The sequence below is a fragment of the Eucyclogobius newberryi genome, unplaced genomic scaffold (genome assembly GCF_026437365.1).
Source record: "Eucyclogobius newberryi isolate DKJ021-1_F unplaced genomic scaffold, fEucNew1.0.hap1 SCAF_1, whole genome shotgun sequence".
Classification (NCBI taxonomy): domain Eukaryota; kingdom Metazoa; phylum Chordata; class Actinopteri; order Gobiiformes; family Gobiidae; genus Eucyclogobius; species Eucyclogobius newberryi.
The window spans coordinates 14,553,080-14,572,400 of record NW_027315723.1 but is presented as its reverse complement, the minus strand read 5'-3'; the positions used below and the strand labels follow the sequence as shown (position 1 = coordinate 14,572,400).

The 19,321-nt window shown below is 40.6% G+C and overlaps 2 protein-coding genes across 2 annotated transcripts; both read left to right on the top strand.

The window, feature by feature from the left end:
- The first annotated feature begins 555 nt into the window (after positions 1–555).
- On the top strand, positions 556–7,366 carry cep70 (centrosomal protein 70). The gene is made up of 16 exons (XM_072432679.1): positions 556–762; positions 830–929; positions 1,136–1,259; positions 2,344–2,524; positions 2,814–2,989; positions 3,132–3,191; positions 3,259–3,334; positions 3,415–3,503; positions 3,578–3,646; positions 3,850–3,925; positions 4,712–4,858; positions 5,775–5,927; positions 6,258–6,426; positions 6,861–6,963; positions 7,070–7,149; positions 7,225–7,366. The coding sequence occupies exons 1-16, from the start codon at positions 685–687 to the stop codon at positions 7,281–7,283; spliced, it is 1,740 nt and encodes a 579-aa protein (XP_072288780.1). The 5' UTR covers positions 556–684; the 3' UTR covers positions 7,284–7,366.
- Positions 7,367–10,151: 2,785 nt separating this feature from the next.
- On the top strand, positions 10,152–12,218 carry LOC140345942 (ankyrin repeat domain-containing protein SOWAHC-like). Its single transcript, XM_072432293.1, has one exon. The coding sequence runs from the start codon at positions 10,223–10,225 to the stop codon at positions 11,741–11,743; it is 1,521 nt and encodes a 506-aa protein (XP_072288394.1). The 5' UTR covers positions 10,152–10,222; the 3' UTR covers positions 11,744–12,218.
- Positions 12,219–19,321: the final 7,103 nt, after the last annotated feature.

Below are 19,321 nucleotides of genomic sequence, written 5' to 3'. Positions count from 1 at the left end.
GTGGACATTGTTCAACATTCAACTGTGATTACAAACTTATGTGCACTATATATGTTTTCTGGTGGAGGGTCTGTCACTTGTTTGTTTTTTAATATTTTTTAATCTATTTAGTTCAAGGCATTTCTATTGCCAAAAAGTACTTGGTCTGATAGAGTCACCTCCTTGTCCTCTGAGACCAGCTAAGTGAAAACAGTTACATCACCTTGGAAAATAGAAGGTTTCATCCTCCATCCAAAAATGTATACTAGTAAATTAAAATAAATTACGAAGTAGTGTTGTCACTACATAGTTCAATACTAAGGAAAAGGCTTGATAATGATAATATAACTCTACTTTAGAGAATAGAATGTAGTTTTAAACACACAATAGCTGAAGTAATTCTAAAACTGTTCAGTAAGGGTAACATTTGATCCTGTTTGTGTTACTGTATTTTTTGGTATTAATACTTGCTATGATTTGTGTTTACCAGAGGGTCACACCTTTGGATCCTGCCTTGGCATTGTCTGTCATTGTTGTAGTAGCAGTTGCAGTAGTATGTGTAGTAATCGTAGTGGTAATAGTACCTTGAGGGAGTACATAGAAGAGGCGGGGTCTGTGGAAACCTGATCCTCTCTAGTTTTTCATAGCAACACTGTTAAGATTCGTCTGTAGAAGTAGAGCTTTTGGACACAGAGAGTCAGAAACATGGAACACAGCAGGAATCCTATTGTTCACACTGGGAATAAGACTTATGTTTATCTATGGACTTATAAACAATTCCAGGTGTGTACATAAAAAACATAAATGAATGGACAATATGTAACTTTAAAATTGTGCTTTTATTTTGTAGCAGGAACAAGTGGAATGGGATGACGTAAACAAACTTCTTCAGCATCATGGATTCAAACCGGTGCATTTCGCCGATCCGGTCGAGAATAAAAGCTTATCAGGTAGGAATATATTCATTTATTATTGTCCAGTTTACCTTTGTGTAGAGAAATTTAGTGCATATTTATTTATTTGCACAACATACTATGCAATACATGTCAAATACCACTAGAATACTTATCCATGGGTCTAAATTAAATCCACTTTTAGATTATTTAGGCTTTTTTTTTCTTTTCCCTTTCTTAAATGGTAAATTTTGTATGTACAGACCTGGTGTTGTTGGACAAACGAACAGCGTTGGAGGTGCGAGCCACACTCCGAGTGATGCTCACGGACTCAGAGAGGAGGCAGCAGCTGATCCAAGAGCTCATCAGGACCAACAGCCAGCTCAAGTCAGTGCAAACACACATTCTATTAAAGAACATGGACCATATCTTTATGTTAGCTCAAATACATAATATACTCAATATTTGTCCCTAGTAATCCTCATACATTTACAAGTTATTTGTTGCATGATTTTGTAAATAATATTCAGCAATATATTTCCTAATTGCTTTACATTTTTACTCCTCAGTCTGTAAAAGAGTAGTCTGATGCACTGAGGATAGATAAGATCAGATTAACTTATAAATAACTTACACACAAAACTGGGACTGACAAATGGACTCACACAGACTGGAGCAGTGCAGAAAGAAATGTCAGGAGCAAACATTGTCTTAATTTTCAATATGGGAACTGATACCAATATCTGGGGAAACTCTCATATCACTGATTATGATATTGGAACAAATAAATCTCCCAACACAGACGGGATCACAGCATAACATTATATATGCCACTTTAAGTCATTTACATTTGAATAATAATGCATTTCCACTATGAAATGATGTGGGGTAAGTTGGAAAGATAGATTTCTGTCAAACTAACTGTCTAATAGAACGTCTAATGTAGATAGAGAGATTGTATCATGAATGAATAATTAGTGAGTTGAGTGCAGACCACCTGTCACTGTTACCCAACCTCCTCACGTTCAAGAATACCATCACATCCAACACTTATCGTTTATTTATGACAGAGGGACACAAGAGACCACCCAGAAGAGAATGTAATGCAATTTCTTTACAAGTTTGCTAAAAACCAGAAGATGAAAAAATAAAAACTTCACCTTTATCCAGCTTAATTTCAATTAGTATATACAATTTTCCCAGGCACTAAAAGTCACATTAGGCCAATAACCAATATTTGCCAATGTTGAATGTCAAGATTTTAAATCCTTTAGCGAGGCCCACAATTTGAAGTAAGTGCTGCTACAGTTCCCAAATAATGATCTGAAGCACTGAGGACAAACTGGGAGTGATACATTGGCACACTCAGACTGGGGCACTTTGAAACAAAAATAGATCACCAATAAGATTGTAAGACAGATATATTGTTTATAGTTGTCGTCCTTTTCTTCTTTTCTTACTATATGTTCAGAGAGGACGTGCAGAGCCACATATCGCGCTCTGTGGCTCAGACTCAGAGAGCCTCAGAGCTGGAGAGGCTCCTGGAGGAGGTGAGGATCCGAGTGCAGGAGCTGGAGGACAGGTGTGTGGGCAGAGCCGCTCACCAACAGGAGGAGCTACAGAGTCTAAAGCGCCACAAGAAACAGGGGCAGGTCCGTGAACTGAGCAGTCGAAAGTATTGAAACCCTAAAACTACTGTAGAGACTCCTCTGAACTCGCTTTTTATGTAAAGCAGGTCATAAACCAGGGGAGTGGTAATATATTATACAATTTCTCTTCATGTTGTTAGAAATTATGGGTAATCTAAAAATAAAGTTTATTTCCCACACAATAATACCAATAATAAAAATAATTACAATTTGTCATTTAACATTGTGACATCCTCTATTAAACTAGCACTGGTTATTTTAATGACAATCTTTCTCCTTGTGTCTTTTGCAGAAGTTGGTAGAGGATCTGGAGCAGGCTTTGTTGAAACAAAAAGAGGAGATTTCTGAGCTGCAGAAAAAGCTGCACTTTGCTGTGAGAGCCGAGGAGCAGCGCGTGGCTCAACAGAGTCAGACTTTTGAACTCTTCTGCAGAAGAATCGTGAGGCAAAGCAGTCCACAAGATCAGCAGTGAGTCACGTTTGTCTAGTTGGGGTGCAATGCTGTAACAGAATCTGCAGCAGCGCTGCAGCAATGCTTGTCAGAAAAATTACAATTAGATATTTTCCCAACATTTCATTTTCTTCCATTTTTCTCCCTTTTGTTTGCTCAGGATTTTAGATGTGATTGACCATTATGAAACCAAAATGTCACGTCTGCTTGATGAGTTGAGGTAATGCAAATACCAAAAAAGAAATAACAATATTTTTCAAAAGTTTATTTTCAAGTTTCTTTTACAGAAGAAAAAAAGGAGAAGACTTATCACTAGAACAGACGTGCAGAAGCATTTCTCCAACTTTTAGCAAGATGATAAAGGCAAATAAAAAATATAGATTAAAAAACATATTTTAAATTTGCATAATAATTATAATTGCTTTGTATACTTAATTCCACAGGCATTTCAGGAGCAGCAAAAAGAGAATAAAAATCAAATGGACGAACTGAAAAAGAAAGTGCAACATCTTGAACAGGAGCTTGAGACACGGTAAGTGCAAATTTAACATATTTCACTTTTAATGCAGATGTAATCATATTTCACTCATTTTTTTTTTTTTTTAGACCAACTCTTAAAGATTTGAAATTTTACAAACACAAGGTTCGACGCATTGAGAAACTTTACAACTTGAGGTAAACCGTAATTACTATAACGTAATGCTAATAGGATTTTGTTAAAAAAACAAAACAAAATGATAACTTAATACATTTCTGTCCAATGACCAATTCACTCACAAGTTTTCTATAATTCTGGATGATCTCTTCACTTTTTAATTGTATATTTTGCTTAGGTATTATGGTTTGTTTGTAATATTTTTGCTTGTGTTTTTTCCAAGATTGTCTCAAGATGAAAATTCATACGAGATTCCTGACAATGGCTCAGACTCAACGTTATCTACTCAATACCAACAAGTAAGAGTGCATACCATTAAAGTCTTATGTCAGGCATTAGTCATTTACCTGTCATTTCTGGGCTATACAGCGCTCCTGAATAGAATCAGAAAAGGTTTATTGCCAATATCAATGAACAGAATTTAAAACGATGAACAATGATAAAACAACCGCGCCAACGAAATTTACAAAGAAAAAATCAATTGTTCGTATACAGGCCACACATGTCAATGAGCCACAGGTGCCCACATTGTAACATGAAATATTTACACATATTGTACACGGTACTATATGGCCTGCTGCGCATCCACGATCCGATGCACTGCGCGCCTGAATTTTATAGTTTAACAAACAGAAAATGCATCACATCTGTCCCTACTGTCCCCTCTGTCCTTGATGACTCTGTGTGAGCTGATTTACCTGCGTCTGTGTCTTCACATCTGGTTCATCTGCTCCTGAGCTTGTGCTTAGAGAATGAATGTTACGTTCTGACATGAGATATTTACACAGAAATATGTTCCACGGTAGTGATGCAGGGTCTTTTGATCCGTTGGTCAAGTTTCATTTAAATCTGGCAGATTGCTGTATATTGCATGTGTGCGCTCAACGTGTGTCTTTGCGTTCAGCCGCGTCTGGATTCATACACAGCGTTTTGGAGCTTAAAATACAGAGAACACAATCCATGATCACTGTCCACTGATGTTTTCTTCTACAGTGTGTCAAACGCTTGCGCTTCCTTGAGTGAATTATCTGTACTTGTTACTTGCTCAATTGTTTTATCATTTTAAAATTCTCTCCTTTTTCCAGTTGTTGAGTGAGGTCAGTGCTGTGGTGACCGGCCCTAAAGCTCCTCTGGGGCTGCACAGACACAAGCTCTTCTCGGACTCTGGAAAACGGTTTCAGCCTCTGGTCCCAACGCTGGAGCTGTGGGCACAACAGCTCACTCTACTCAAGGTACACAGTTGTAGTAATAGTCGCAGTAGTAAAAGCAGAAATGCCAATCATAGCGGTGACGTTACCAGTAATAAGCAGGAACCAGGATGTGCAATTTATAACATTTGAATCAAATTTAGATCAAATGGTTTCAAAAAACGGTATCGGTGATAAGCTGAGTGCTTTTAAATGTAAATAAATACAGTCAATCCTCTGTCAGTAAAAACATGCTTTCTGGAGCACAGTTCAGATAAAAAATGAGCCTATTTTCTGTTGCATAACATTGTGTCTGTCCTGTACATTTGAAAGATATTCTCTTGAATGTGAAACAGCCCAGCCCTATGGCATCAGCTCATGAAACTAATCGAATGACTTATGTCGACATACAACAATTGTATTTCTCCACCTCGTACATTTAGACCGTGTCAAGACACGTTCAAATAAATAAATAAATAATGCATATTTTGTGTTCATTTCATATTTATTATAACAACAATAGATTTAGTTGGCAAATCATAAATGTTATTGCCAAATGGAATGAAGTCCTGTCCTTCATCATATTTAAAGCCCTCGTATCTAACCTTTTAACCAAAACAATTTAGAATATTACCTACCCTATTTATTTTATTAATTTGGTTGTTTTTATTACACTGAAAACATTTTAAAAGGCATGCATCCACCAAACTTACTCTTATACAGTATGTCCTGGAGTCTCCTCCTCCTGCTTGTTTCCATGGGAATGTTCCTTTGGCTAGAATATTCCACAGTATGGCATCTAATGTATCATCTCCATGAAGCATGTTGGTTTTACCTTGCTTTTTTAAATATAATTATATAAATATTATATTTCATTGAATCATTCATGTAACCTACCACCTCCAGACAGTTACATAATGTTGTGTAACATATTCATTTAACTTATTTGTCCACATTTTAGAATCTGCATCAGAGTCTAAACAAACTGTCCACCAGATTGTTGCCATGGCAGCCATCAGAGGAGAGCTCCTCTTCAGCTGAACCAGTGAAAGTGGAGGACATGATGCTTTTGGTCGATACGCTGCTAGAAAGTATCACCCCCGACGATGAGAAGGTACACCACTGACAACATGATTAATATTCCTGTCAGATTTTAAGTAATAATTCATATATATTTAATAACTTAATCATTATTTTTGGAAGCAACCAAACTAAATGGATAAGGCTACAGAATAGGGCCTGTTTTTGGACCATGAGTGATAAACATGTTTCAGAATGAACTTCTCTCACTCTGATGTTGAACCATTACAAAGAAACGATGGATAAAAAAATGTCTGTTCCTGGCAGTTACTTATGATTCTCATCCAACAAAACTTTTAAATAATATATATATTTCTTCAAGTTCCTGAGAAGAAGAACTAAATGTCTTTTTCTTCTCCTGCAGGTGTTGAAAAGTCCGACTCGCCACACTCTTGGCTCTATGGTGGCTCATTTTCAGAAGCTGTTCGATGTCTCGTCTCTGAGCGGAGTTTATCCTCGAATGAATGAAGTCTACAGCCGACTCGGTGAAATGAGCAACGCCATGAGAAGCATTCGAGACTCCCTCAACCTCGGTAACAACACGTCTAGTGTAGTGGACGTTTTATAGACTTGAATTGTTTGGATAGTAGGAACTTTAAAACATGTCAAAAGCAATAGATAATAGATAAGCAGTGTAATTGACCAGCTTAAATAACTTTCTTCATTCTACAGCGTGTCCTAAAAGTAGATATTTTTCATTTAATATAGATGGATTCAAGTTGATGAATTCAATTATAGATAATGTTTCTTCTAAATTTCAACTTTATTACACATCTATAATATTGCCTTGTATTTATCCAATGTAGTATTTTATCTGTGATCTAGATTTAATATTATGTCCATTAGAAAAAATTGAATTCCTCTAAAATCTACTTAAACAAAAAATATGTCTATGTTTGAAAACTGAATATGCAACTGTACATGTGGGACAATAAAGGAATATCTTATCTTATGTTTGTCCTTTCAGACAGCAGAGCGACATGTGCTGAGGTGCTGCATGTTGTGACCAGACTCACCTCTCAACCTCAAACTGCAGTTCAGGATCTGCTTGGGGATGAGGACATCGACAGGTCAAATCTAATATTTTTCTATTCATAAATCCCATGTACATTTATTGTGAGCTTTGTGTTAAGATTATATATTAAAATTGAAACTTTTTTGTGTCCCATTTTACAGTATTATTCAAAAAGTGAAGGATCATGATGAGTTTTTTCCTGCCTTTCACTCTTTTATCATTGAAATCTTACAGATTTTAGGTAAATTTTAACTAATTAAGTGTTTGTTTAATTGATTTTGTTCTTGTTAATGGGGCTCTTTCTTTTACGTTACAGGACTAACTCGACTGGATGATATACTTCCTGCTCTGGAGTCACTAAAACAAGCTGCGTAATACTTAACATTTGAATTTTGTTTGTAGTAAAACAAATGCTGATGTGTATTGTTGTATTACATTTTTATCATTTTCCTATTGAAGATGAATTCAATGACTTTCAATTATTTGCTGAACTTTTTCGTGTTTCTTTTACAGTGCATAAAAGCAAATATCAGTGTTTTTCACAACAGAAAGTGTTTGTCTTTTCAAGTACCTCTAGAATGAACCTCAAAATGTGCACTATCCATAATTGCCTGTTGCCATAACCATTTGCATACAACAGCCAAATCCACGGGACTGATCCATGATTTAGCAAAACTTTCCAGGCAAAGCAACGGCAGAAAAGTTACTTAGTGCACCTTAATTCGAACAATGTTTGCCATTTTAGTACAGCATGTATATAGTAGCCCTCGACTTAGCCATAGCCTGTTTGCGGAGGCATATTGTTACTTTAAATGATTATGCACTTTAAAAAGAATATTAGCCTAGATATATTGTAATAATCCCTATGACTCCTGTCCCACACTGAGCATAACAAAAGCTAACAAATATCCATTAGTCATAGACAGAACTTAAATGTAAAATAATCAGGCTCTAATATAATTGCCCTCCACACACTAAATCACGTCTTCCGAAGAGGAAGTAGAGACCGGGGACTCGGAGGCTGACTCATCCATCACCCAAGCTGAAGTCACTGAGGTTGTTCGCAAACTCCTCGGTGGCAGGGCTCCGGGGGTGGATGAGATCCGCCCTGAGTACCTAAAGTATCTGAATGTTGTAGGACTGTCTTGGTTGACACGTCTCTGCAACATCGCGTGGCGGTCGGGGACCGTGCCTCTGGACTGGCAGACCGGGGTGATGGTCCCTCTGTTCAAGAAGGGGGACCGGAGGGTGTGTTCCAACCTCAGAGGGATCACACTCCTCAGCCTCCCAGGTAAGGTCTATTCCAAGGTACTGGAGAGGAGAATCCGACCGATAGTCGAACCTCGGATTCAGGAGGAGCAGAGTGGTTTTCGTCCCGGTCGTGGAACACTGGACCAGCTCTATACCCTCCATCGGGTGCTCGAGGGCTCATGGGAGTTTGCCCAACCAGTCCACATGTGCTTTGTGGATCTGGAGAAGGCTTTCGACCGTGTCCCTCGGGGTGTCCTTTGGGGGGTGCTCCGGGAGTACGGGGTCCGGGGCCCTTTGCTCAGGGCTGTCCGGTCCCTGTATGACCGGAGCAGGAGCTGTGTTCACATTGCCGGCAGTAAGTCAGACCTGTTCCCAGTGCATGTTGGACTCCGCCAGGGCTGCCCTTTGTCACCGGTTCTGTTCATAATTTTTATGGACAGAATTTCTAGGCGCAGTCGGGGGTCGGAGGGTGTCCGGTTTGGGGACCACAGGATCTCATCTCTGCTGTTTGCAGACGATGTTGTCCTGATGGCTCCATCAAACCCGGACCTGCAACATGCACTGGGACGGTTTGCAGCCGAGTGTGAAGCGGCTGGGATGAGAATCAGCACCTCCAAATCCGAGGCCATGGTTCTCGACCGGAAAAAGGTGGCTTGCCCTCTCCAGGTGGGTGGGGTGTCCTTGCCCCAAGTGGAGGAGTTCAAGTATCTCGGGGTCTTGTTCACGAGTGAGGGAAGGATGGAGCGTGAGATCGACAGGCGGATCGGTGCAGCGGCTGCAGTGATGCAGTCGCTGCATCGGACCGTTGTGGTAAAGAGGGAGCTGAGCCGAAAGGCAAAGCTCTCTATTTACAGGTCGGTCTACGTTCTGACCTCACCTATGGTCATGAGCTTTGGGTAGTGACCGAAAGAACAAGATCGCGGATACAAGCGGTCGAAATGAGTTTCCTCCGCCGTGTGGCTGGGCGCTCCCTTAGAGATAGGGTGAGGAGCTCGGCCACACGGGGGGAGCTCGGAGTAGAGCCGCTGCTCCTCCACGTCGAGAGGAGCCAGCTGAGGTGGCTCGGGCATCTGTTCCGGATGCCTCCTGGGCGCCTCCCTCGGGAGGTGTTTCAGGCATGTCCCACCGGGAAGAGGCCCCGGGGAAGACCCAGGACACGCTGGAGAGACTATGTCTCTCGGCTGGCCTGGGAACGCCTCGGGATCCCCCCGGAGGAGTTAGAGGAAGTGTCTGGGGAGAAGGAAGTCTGGGAGTCCCTGCTCAGACTGCTGCCCCCGCGACCCGGCCCCGGATAAAGCGGCAGAAGATGGATGGATGGACACTAAATCAGGAACTTTATTGGATTGTTACAAATGGTTTATTGTGCGATTCATATTCATCAGCACACAATCATTTCTTAAATAATGAATATTGCATGCATAGTAGCATATTTTTGCCTATTCATATTTGACCCTTTTATAGAATTAAAAGTTTGCTATGTAATTCACAAAGTGCTTGTATCGGCGTTACACCATTGTCTGAGCTAGTTCTTTGAGGAATATCAAATGACAGCAAAAAGCCAATTTTGTAAAATTTATGTTCTGTAAAGTATTATTTAAGTGTAATTTATCATAATTATTGCTTAATACAATGGATAATCATCTTATTCTGTCCCTTTTCACTCCCTGTGTACTGTAGGCTGCAGCTGAGACGATATTTTAATAGATCCACAAGTTGACACACGCTACGCCCGAGCTCAACCATTCAAGTGGGGCATTCAACTTACTTAAGTGACATAGCAGAAAAGATTCATTGAAATAATATCGAAATGACTATTTATAAAAGCTAGGATATAATAAACATATTTTGTATAACAGCCATGCTTTGGAAATGGTTTAAATTGCCCGATGCGTGTTTAAAATAGAAGCTACCACCCCTATTTTTGTAATGGTACAATCCAACTGCAAACGCCACTGCTTGGTTGCTAGGAGATACTCGAGGATTAGTCTAGTTTTGACACAGTTCGCAACTAGCAGGTTTTCAAGAACTTTTACTTTAATTTGAGTAATTTTAAACGCTTTGTAATGACCGGGGAGTGTAATCAAGAGGGGATTTTGAACTTTTTGAGGGAAAGAGGCGGTCGGGTGCCAAACACGGAGCTCGTGGAGCACTTTAAACCTAGTTTCCCAAGTGACCCGGAGCAAAAAGCTGTGGCACGCGAGCTTTTCAAGAGTCACGTGGACAGCGTGGCGTACGTAAAGACTGACGATGGCATTAAATACGTTTGTCTGAAGAAAAAGTTTAGTGAGGAGCGTTTAAAACAAGAAAGAACACAACACGAGGACAGCAGCGGGCAGGTAAGCGGACGTGACGTCACAGCCGCGCGCCTCGGTGCAGGTGTGCGCGCTGAAGTTCCGCATGTTTTGGAGACTTTACGAGACGGAGAACGAGCTGAACGCGAGTGCAATGTTCACGTTGTAGTGGAGGACTCGGGCACAATGGGAAACCGTGGAAGCGTTAAACGTGAGTCCAAACGTAAGGCGGGAAAACCCGTCATTACACTGATCCAACCGGTCCAAGAAACCGTGTTCAACTTGCCCGAACTTGAACGAAATGAACACACGGAGAAGGGCGCGGCGCCGGGATGGACTCAGAGCAGGCAAGTTACAACACCTGAGGAAAAACAACCGCAAGACGACGGGAAATGTTCTGATGAGGAAGATGACGCACAGAGTCTGAGTGGAAGCGAAGGGACGCCCAAGAGCCGCAAACATTTCATCCAGGTCATGATGTGCAGTTCCCCGCACGTGCGACACAACATCGATCTGCGCAAATCCAGCTTTTCACCGAGCGACTGCGACAATGTGTCAACGGCTTCGTGCAACATGGAGGAAGACCGCCATTCTGTGGCGTTAGACCCGCTGGAACACGAGTGGATGCTGTGCGCCTCCGATGCCGAGTGGGGAAGCCTCCGGAGGTTGCTCAACGACGATCCAGGTTTGGTCTTGAAGAAGGATTTCGTAACTGGTTTTACGTGTTTACACTGGGCGGCGAAACGAGACAAACCGGAACTCATCGCACTTATTATTAACTTTGCAAAACAAAAGGCCATCCCGGTGAGTGTCGATGTCCGGTCCAGCACGGGATACACCCCGCTGCACATCGCCGCGATGCACAACCACATGGAGGTCGTGAAGCTGCTGGTGGGCGCGTACAGCGCCGACGTGGAAATACGCGACTACAGCGGGAGGAAAGCGTGCCAATATCTGACCGATAAAGTCAGCGTGGACATACGGGACATAATCGGTGCGTACGAGATCGAAACTGAGAACGAGCCTGCGGCGGCGGGAAAGCGATGGCGGTTTACCAAAGTGTTCCAAGCCAAACCTTTACGGAGACTGAACAGCGGCGGGGATCACGAGGCGCCGGGAGGGGGCGCTAGAGAGACGCCACTGAGGAGGAGGTCGTCTCTGAGCAGGATGAAGCCCAAACTGCAACAGCTGCGATGGAGGACGTCGCAGCTCGTGCACAGCACCACGTTCCACGGGACCGGGGACTTGGAGAAACGGAAAGGCTCAAGGCCCAAGACGCACTTCTTTGGTTGATCATTTGTTTTCATGTTGGGTCAGATTTGAGTCTAAAACGGACACAAAACCAGAACAAACAAGCTCCGCTCCCTGGACTAAAGTGCATGCAAACAGTTATTTATGTAAATCATATTGCCAATACTTGGACTAATGTACTTCACAAACCTCATGTTACATTCCTCACCCTCAGGCCTCTTATTTGTCAAGTTTGTTAATCTGTTAATCTCTTAATCCGTCTTCATCCAGTGATGTAAAGTGCCGAGGTAAAAGCCATAACTGAAAGAGTTGCATAGATTTACAGCGTTTTGACATTTTTTAAACCACACTAACTTGCTTTTATACATTGTATTTACTTTGAATTGTTGAATAGATCATTTATTCATTCACTGCTTTGCACAGTTTCTTGCACAATTTATAATGCTCTACTTTGTATGTACTTTGAATTTATTTGATTTTTATAAATCTATGAACTTAATTAAAGTCCACTATTGCACACGATGCGTCAATTCTTTGCACTAGTGACTGAAAAATGAATTGCGACTAAACAAAACACAGATTGTGTAAACTTCAAACACGTTAAATGGCCTTTTCTCCTGTTTGAAAATTGGTCCATGTTTGACTTGGCCGACTTTTAAAGCTCAAATGTAAAATCCACAGCAAGACGTGCAATATTAAAATAATTGGAAACCCTCACTATAGAGGTTCAACATTGGATTTAAACACATTTAAAACTAACCCCAAATAATCCAGTTATGTCCTGCTGGGGCTGTTGCTGTGGAGGAACCATTTTTGACAACTACCGATCTATCATGTCTCTGGAGTGAGAGTAAATTGTTTTAAAAATACCCTAAAAGTGAAATGAAGTAGAAGTCGTGAAGTCGCTGAAATGCCTGTCAGTCTCAGACATGATCCTGGACCTGAACTTGTTCCTTGTCCTGGGGCCTCAAGAGCAGAGCGTCTGACCGGTGAGTACACTATTTTAACTGTTTTACCCTATGGAAGAATGTATTGAAATGGTTGGTTTTGTGAAATGCAAGAGGAGACTGATGTCTGTCACCACGTCAGTAAAATGAATTCTATAAAAAAAGTTGATTTCCATACCAGTTTTGAATTGTTGTTTTACACACACATTAAAATTACCTAATGCTGCATTCAAGTGGTCTTAGAAACTCTGAGATTACTATGTAATCATCCAACTTCCCAAACTCAAGACTCATGACTGCAGCTTGTGAAACACATTGCGTAGTTTACCTTTGTTTAGCTGCTTCATTGGAAAATATGTAAAAGGTCTTGTGTGAGGTAGGGATGCGTACCGCTACGACGGACCGGATCTGGACGTTTCGGTTCAGGTCCCAAAAAAACGAAAACCGGTGATTCGGTTCTGGACTCATAAAAAAATATAGCACTCAAATACTATATCCTTTTTGTTCTAGAATCCAGACCATCTTAAACCTTCCATTGATCGCAAAATTTGCGCTGGAAAAGACGTAAACACTACCATGCGCCGCCGTCCATAGCGCACACGGACCCTAATTAGTCTTCCGGGCATAAGTTGAAGCCGGCGAAATAAGTTTAAAGACGGAGAGACGGGAGCGCCTCGTACGTGTCGAGCTGCGCGGAACCGTGTGTCCACATGTGAACATTGAAGCGGCAGCGGGTAAGATCGCTGGCTTTATTTGAACTGTTTTAAGCTGTGGCCGCCGCGTGCGAAGTTGTGATCGTTAATGTGCTGCGTGCGTGACGTGTTAAAGGGGCGGGGTCAGCGTGGCCTTGTCTGGGTCTTTGCTCTGGGTGTAAATATGAATGAAATAACTTAAGTGTTATGTTGTGGTGTGATGTATTTGGTATTAAGTAAATACAAAGTAAAGTAATATTGCTTAATTGCTGCATTCATTAATTGGAGTTTATATTTTGTAATAGTATTTTGTATTTGTATTAGAATAGTTTTGTATTGGAATAGTTTTTTAATTCAACTGTTTTGGACTTTTTTCGGCTGGATTTGAGCGTTTTTCGTTGTGTTGTTGAGACGTGAGCTAGCTCCGAGCGAGCCCACCAGCCCCCCCCCCGCGCCCTCCGGCCGCGCTAAAGTACGGCGTGTCGTCGGTACACGTTTATATACACGTTTATATACACGTTTATATACACGTTTATATACACGTTTATATACACGTTTATATGAAAGAGGAACTTCACGAACGATCGGGACACGCACTGGAATCGCTTTAAATTAACTTGTTTTGACTTTATTCGGCTGGATTGAGTGTTTTCGTCGTGTCGTTGCGATGTGTTTTGGCTCTGAGTCCTCCGGCCCCGCCCCCCGGCCGGCGCCGTACCGCGTTTACACAAAGGAGGAACTCATGAAACTGCGGAGAACAGTCGTCTTACCCGGAGATCGTCACGTTATCCCGTCGCAATACTGACCTAACCTAATACTGATGTGCAATTCTGTCATATGTGCAATTGCTGTTGGAATTCATGTGCAATTCATGTGCAATTACTGTGAAATTCATGTGCAATCTATGTGCTGTCGTGACACATATTCATGTGCAATTACTGTCGGGATCACATGCAATGGTATTTATTTATTTGTCTATGGGAGTTTTTATTTATTTATAGGAGATCTTCTACTGAAAGTGTTTTTCAGACTTCCTATAAGTGATCTGTTCTTCTGTATCTACCTGCGTTGCACCAATGAAATTTCCCCATGTGGGACAATAAAGGAATATCTTATCTTATCTTATTCTACAGTTAAATATGGTCTGGTGTTTAATGCTGCTAATATGATGTATTATTTTGATTTGTTTTGTGAAATATTTTCATATTCTACTTTTGATACTGCTACTTGATATTGCTAGTTGCTGCTAAAGTTGATTGCTTTATAGTGATTCTAGTTGACTTTTATGCTAGTTTTGTAACTCTATTTTACTTTTATTTAATTATTTACACTGGTGTATTGTCTGTTTGAAGGTTTTTACCTGACTTTTGATGCCATTGGATCTGAACATTAAAGAGTGGAAATGTGTCTAAAGGCAAAACATTGTATCAGATGAAACAGCTGCTTTGACCCTTGACCCAGACTGACTCTGTCAACAATACTCAACATGCTCTTGTTCAGAAGTTGTTCCTCAAGTAAAACACATGAATGTGTGTTAGCTGTTAAGCTATAGTTTAGCTGCTAGCTAGTAGCTTGTGATTTGTAAGTTGTAACTTCTGTTAAAAACAGTGAATAAAGCAGACAAGTTGAGTTTTTCAATCTGCAGCTAAGCCTTGTGTTTGATAGTCGTCCTTGTTCAAATGTCTTCAACTTAATTGAGCCAAGTGTCTTGTGTTATGCTGTTATAACATTATGCAAAAATGGCATGAGTTCAGCCGGACTCATTAGGTCCGGACCTGAACCTAAGGTAAACCTTAGGTTCAGGTCCTTTGAATCCGGACATGAACCTGAACGTGGGTTTAGGTATGCATCCCTAGTGTGAGGTGACATGTTTGCAAAAATATAAACAAATATGAGATCAACAGGCAGTCGCTGCATCGGACTGTTGTGGTGAAGGAGCCGAGTCAAAAGACAAAGCTCTCGATTTACCGGTCAATCTACGTTCCTCCCTCACCTATGGTCATGAGCTTTGGGCAGGCTTTTAGATAGCCGTCTGTCTTCCCGTATTTTGGACGGGGTATTTTGAAATGTGGACGGGCATTTTCGAGTGCAAGGACGATGTCATTTTTATTAAATCTTAGAAAAAAGGGAATATCATTAAATCAGGTCGGGAACAAAGCGTTTGACGATAGTCCGCGATGACAGTTTACTGTTTACAAGTGAAAATTTGCATGCTGCGCGCTGATTGGTCGACAAAGTTTGTGTGCTTGGCTCTGATTGGCTGCCAAACCGTGGTCCGGAAAATGCCGAAGCTCCACGGTCAAATACCACGTAAAATACGGCGCGATACGCCGCTCCTAAGTGGCGGAGTGATCTGTACGGCCGAGAGGCGCAGGCGGCGCGAGAGAATGGAAAGTCAACATGATACGAGAGGCGTGCGGGCGCCTCCGCCTTAAAAGCGCCGCTTTATATTGTAAAAGCGTCGGAAAAAAGGTCGTGATACACATATTGCCTTCCATAGCCTTTATTAAGCCCCCGGACAAAATGATTTGGACGAGATGTTTTCAAATCCTATCTAAAAGCCTGGCTTTGGGTAATGACCAAAAGGACAAGATCACGGATACAAGCCGCTGGGTGCAATAGAATAACTATTGGTGTATAATATAATCCCACTCTGTGTCTATATTGTCCTCCAATCCCAAACCTAAATTTGGGAATTTGGCGTCCAACGCGTTCACAAGTTTGAGTATAAATTCCTGAGTTGTGTTTTGGCCCATGTTTCTGAGATCACATGAATGCAGCATCCCTCCCTGACCATACTTAATGACACACATTCATTCACATTTAATATAATTATAGTTGTAAAGTCCAAAAAAAGTCATGTGTATGTGTCTCTCCATCTCTGGTGGGCCTTATTGAAGTCCATCATGTTTATTTGACAGTTGCATGTCATCATTGTAGATGACCAATTTCCACAGACAGGAGCTGTGCTCATGGACATGTGCTGTGGCTCAGAAGAGACAGAAGGATTTGGTCATAGAAGAGCAAGCAGCACATGGAAGCTATGAAGATGCACTGGAACATTGGTGTGTATTTGTTAGTATTTTTGCTACATGTAAAATAAGGTTAATGACTTGAGTATTCTATAACTGTGTTCTACACATGTGCCTGTCCTGCTGACTGTTCCCTCCTGTGCACACGTCCAAACACTTCAATGGAAAACCTGGAACATCAATGTAAGTAGAAGTATTTGTGATGGTGATTTGATATCAGAATAAATCTTAAAACGTGGTGTTTTTCCCCTTCTGTTGCAGCTCTTAATGTCTGTAGAGTTGTGCCGTGTCTCTACAGCTGCTGATTCCAACACCACATGGACTGGGAGAGTTTTGTGGCGTACGACTGTACCAAAACATGTTAATCAGAAAAGGTTTTGTCAATGAACAGAATTCACAAACCTAGGAACTTGCTCTGGCGATTTCAGTGCAACATAAAACAATGACCAATGATAAAAAGATGAAACAACCTATATAAGTCAAAATATATTTTTTTTAAAATCTGCTATGGGATAAAAATAGTCTATAATACATTTGATGATGATTAGATGTGACGGAAAGAAGAATCTATTGCATACGAGCGTTTTATTCTTACATTTATTTACAGTGAGAAAAATAAGTATTTGAACATGCTGCAATTTTGCAAGTTCTCCTAATTAAAAATGATGGTCTGAAATTTTAATTATGGGTGCATTTCCATTGTGAGAGACAGAAAAAAATCTGTAAATCATATTGCATGATTTTTTAATAATTTATTTGTACATTACTGCTGCAAATAAGTATTTGAACACCTGATAAAAATCAGTGTTAGTAATGGTAAACAAAGTCTTCTGTACCAATTATTGAGGTTCAGGGGTCTCGCTGCGTACATTCAGTAAATCAAAATGGCCCGCCATCCGTTTTGAGGGAGTGTCCAGGGTTGATTATAACCTAACTGTATATTATATTATAATGAGACAAATAAAAAAAACAACAACACATTTGCATAGTAAAAACTATGTGTTTAAAATGTGATTATATTTACCTAGTTTGCTGCTTTCGGTTGATGGGAGCACTAGATTAGTAGATTAGTGTTTTAAATAAAGCCAATTAATTCCTACATTTTGACAGTCAGTCTTCTTCCATTGCACAAACTAGGCAAATACAATTTTGACAATGTGAATACAAACCTTTATAGATGACAAGCCACATGTATGTTTGGATGGAGCATTAGACAAATTAAAATGTCACCAGAATAAAACGTAGCTTACATCCACATTGCTTATGGTCTGAATGAAGAGGAGCAGTTTGAAGATGGCCCAGCAGGTGGCAGCACAAGACTATGGTTTAGCCGTGGACATTACATAATGTTCATACCGCCAGCAGCAGGTGGAAGTGGGAGGGACATTCAGCTTGTTCCAGCACCGCTCTGCAGGACCTGTGGCAGGTCTGACACAGCTGACCCTTCTCACCCTGGACATGGACTTTTGAGCCACTCCCCTCAGGCAGGAGGCCACGGTCCATCCAGACCAGAACCTCCTGCCACAACAGTTTCTTTCCCTCTGCCTTTGGACTCTTTAACACTTTATGATCACTGTTATGACCATAGTCACTTTAATGACTCATGTCAACAACACTACATCTATTTGCATTATCTTAAGAATAACAGCAAAAGATAGATAATGTCGTGACACAATCATGTGTAATTACTGTCGTGATCACATACAATGGTATTTATGTATTTATTTATTTGTCATTGGTTAGTTTTTGTTTATAGGAGATCTTCTACTGAAAGTGTTTTTCAGACTTCCTATAAGTGATCTGTTCTTCTGTATCTACCTCTGTATCTACCTGCGTTGCACCAATGAAATTTCCCCATGTGGGACAATAAAGGAATATCTTATCTTATCTTATAAATTAACAAGTTCCTAGTTTGTGAAATGGTACACATCTTTTAACTCAAACATTGTGATTAACTTTTATAGCCAACGTAATAATAACTGATAATATTACTTATTTTTTTACTTTTACTACTCTTACAAGTTTCTTTTGCAGGGATTTTTGAATTAATTTGAATATCATTTGTATTGATATTAAGTAATGTCACTACTACTACTGCTAAACATTTTTGGCTATTAACTTCACTTCTAATGAACATGTAGCCAACCTTTTAGAAAAAAATAAAAAAACAGGATTTGATTATAGCGTTTCACTGTTTTTTCAATACATTTTGGCTGAAAAAAAATCTATATTTTTACTTTGACAAAATGTTAAAATTGTGTATATATATGGCCAAAATATCCCCCATTGAGCATCCAGAAAGGACAGCAGACCACTCGGCAATCCATGACATGCTGTTCGCTCTTTAAAACTGGGTTAACAGCCTCTGCAGACAATTGGCCTGTTTCTTAGTGCAGAAGACATGTCAAATATGGGCATTAGAAGAAGAGATGCCAGTAACAAGGCCTTCTGGGAATTGCAGTATGGTAGCTTTACCTGTCTGCTGCCATGAGTGCAAAACATCAGGACGTAAGGATGCGCTACTGCTGCTGCTGCTGCTGCTGCTGCTGCTGCTGCTGCTGCTGCTGCTGTTGTCAGATTTTAGTTATCCAGGGAGAGGATTATGGCGTGACAAGATGATGAAGTGTAGACCGTTTCATTTGAGCTTTTTTGTTTTTTTTCCTCTCCTCAGAGCTCCAGACGACATATGGCCAGATGTCAGCGTGCATGAAACATCTGGAGGAAGAGCACGCAGGCGTAGAGGAGAAGGCAAGAAACTATAGAAATAATGGTTTGGAAATCTATGCTGAAAGTTATTTATAAAATGTACCAACTCTAAAAATGCTGATATAAACTTGGACACAATCACAACCACTAACTAAAATTCAGTCATTAAATCTTATCTTGGACTAAACCAGTGCTCAAACAGATCTAAAATAAAGGAAAAAATCTGTACAAAAATAATCCTTT

Excerpts from the sequence above, each read along its gene's own strand:
- cep70 (XM_072432679.1), top strand. The coding sequence starts at position 685 with ATGGAACACAGCAGGAATCCTATTGTTCACACTGGGAATAAGACTTAT. Across the intron at positions 3,504-3,577 it reads GAACAGGAGCTTGAGACACG|ACCAACTCTTAAAGATTTGA; the intron begins GTAAGTGCAAAT and ends TTTTTTTTTTAG. Across the intron at positions 6,964-7,069 it reads GGGGATGAGGACATCGACAG|TATTATTCAAAAAGTGAAGG; the intron begins GTCAAATCTAAT and ends CCCATTTTACAG.
- LOC140345942 (XM_072432293.1), top strand. The coding sequence starts at position 10,223 with ATGACCGGGGAGTGTAATCAAGAGGGGATTTTGAACTTTTTGAGGGAA.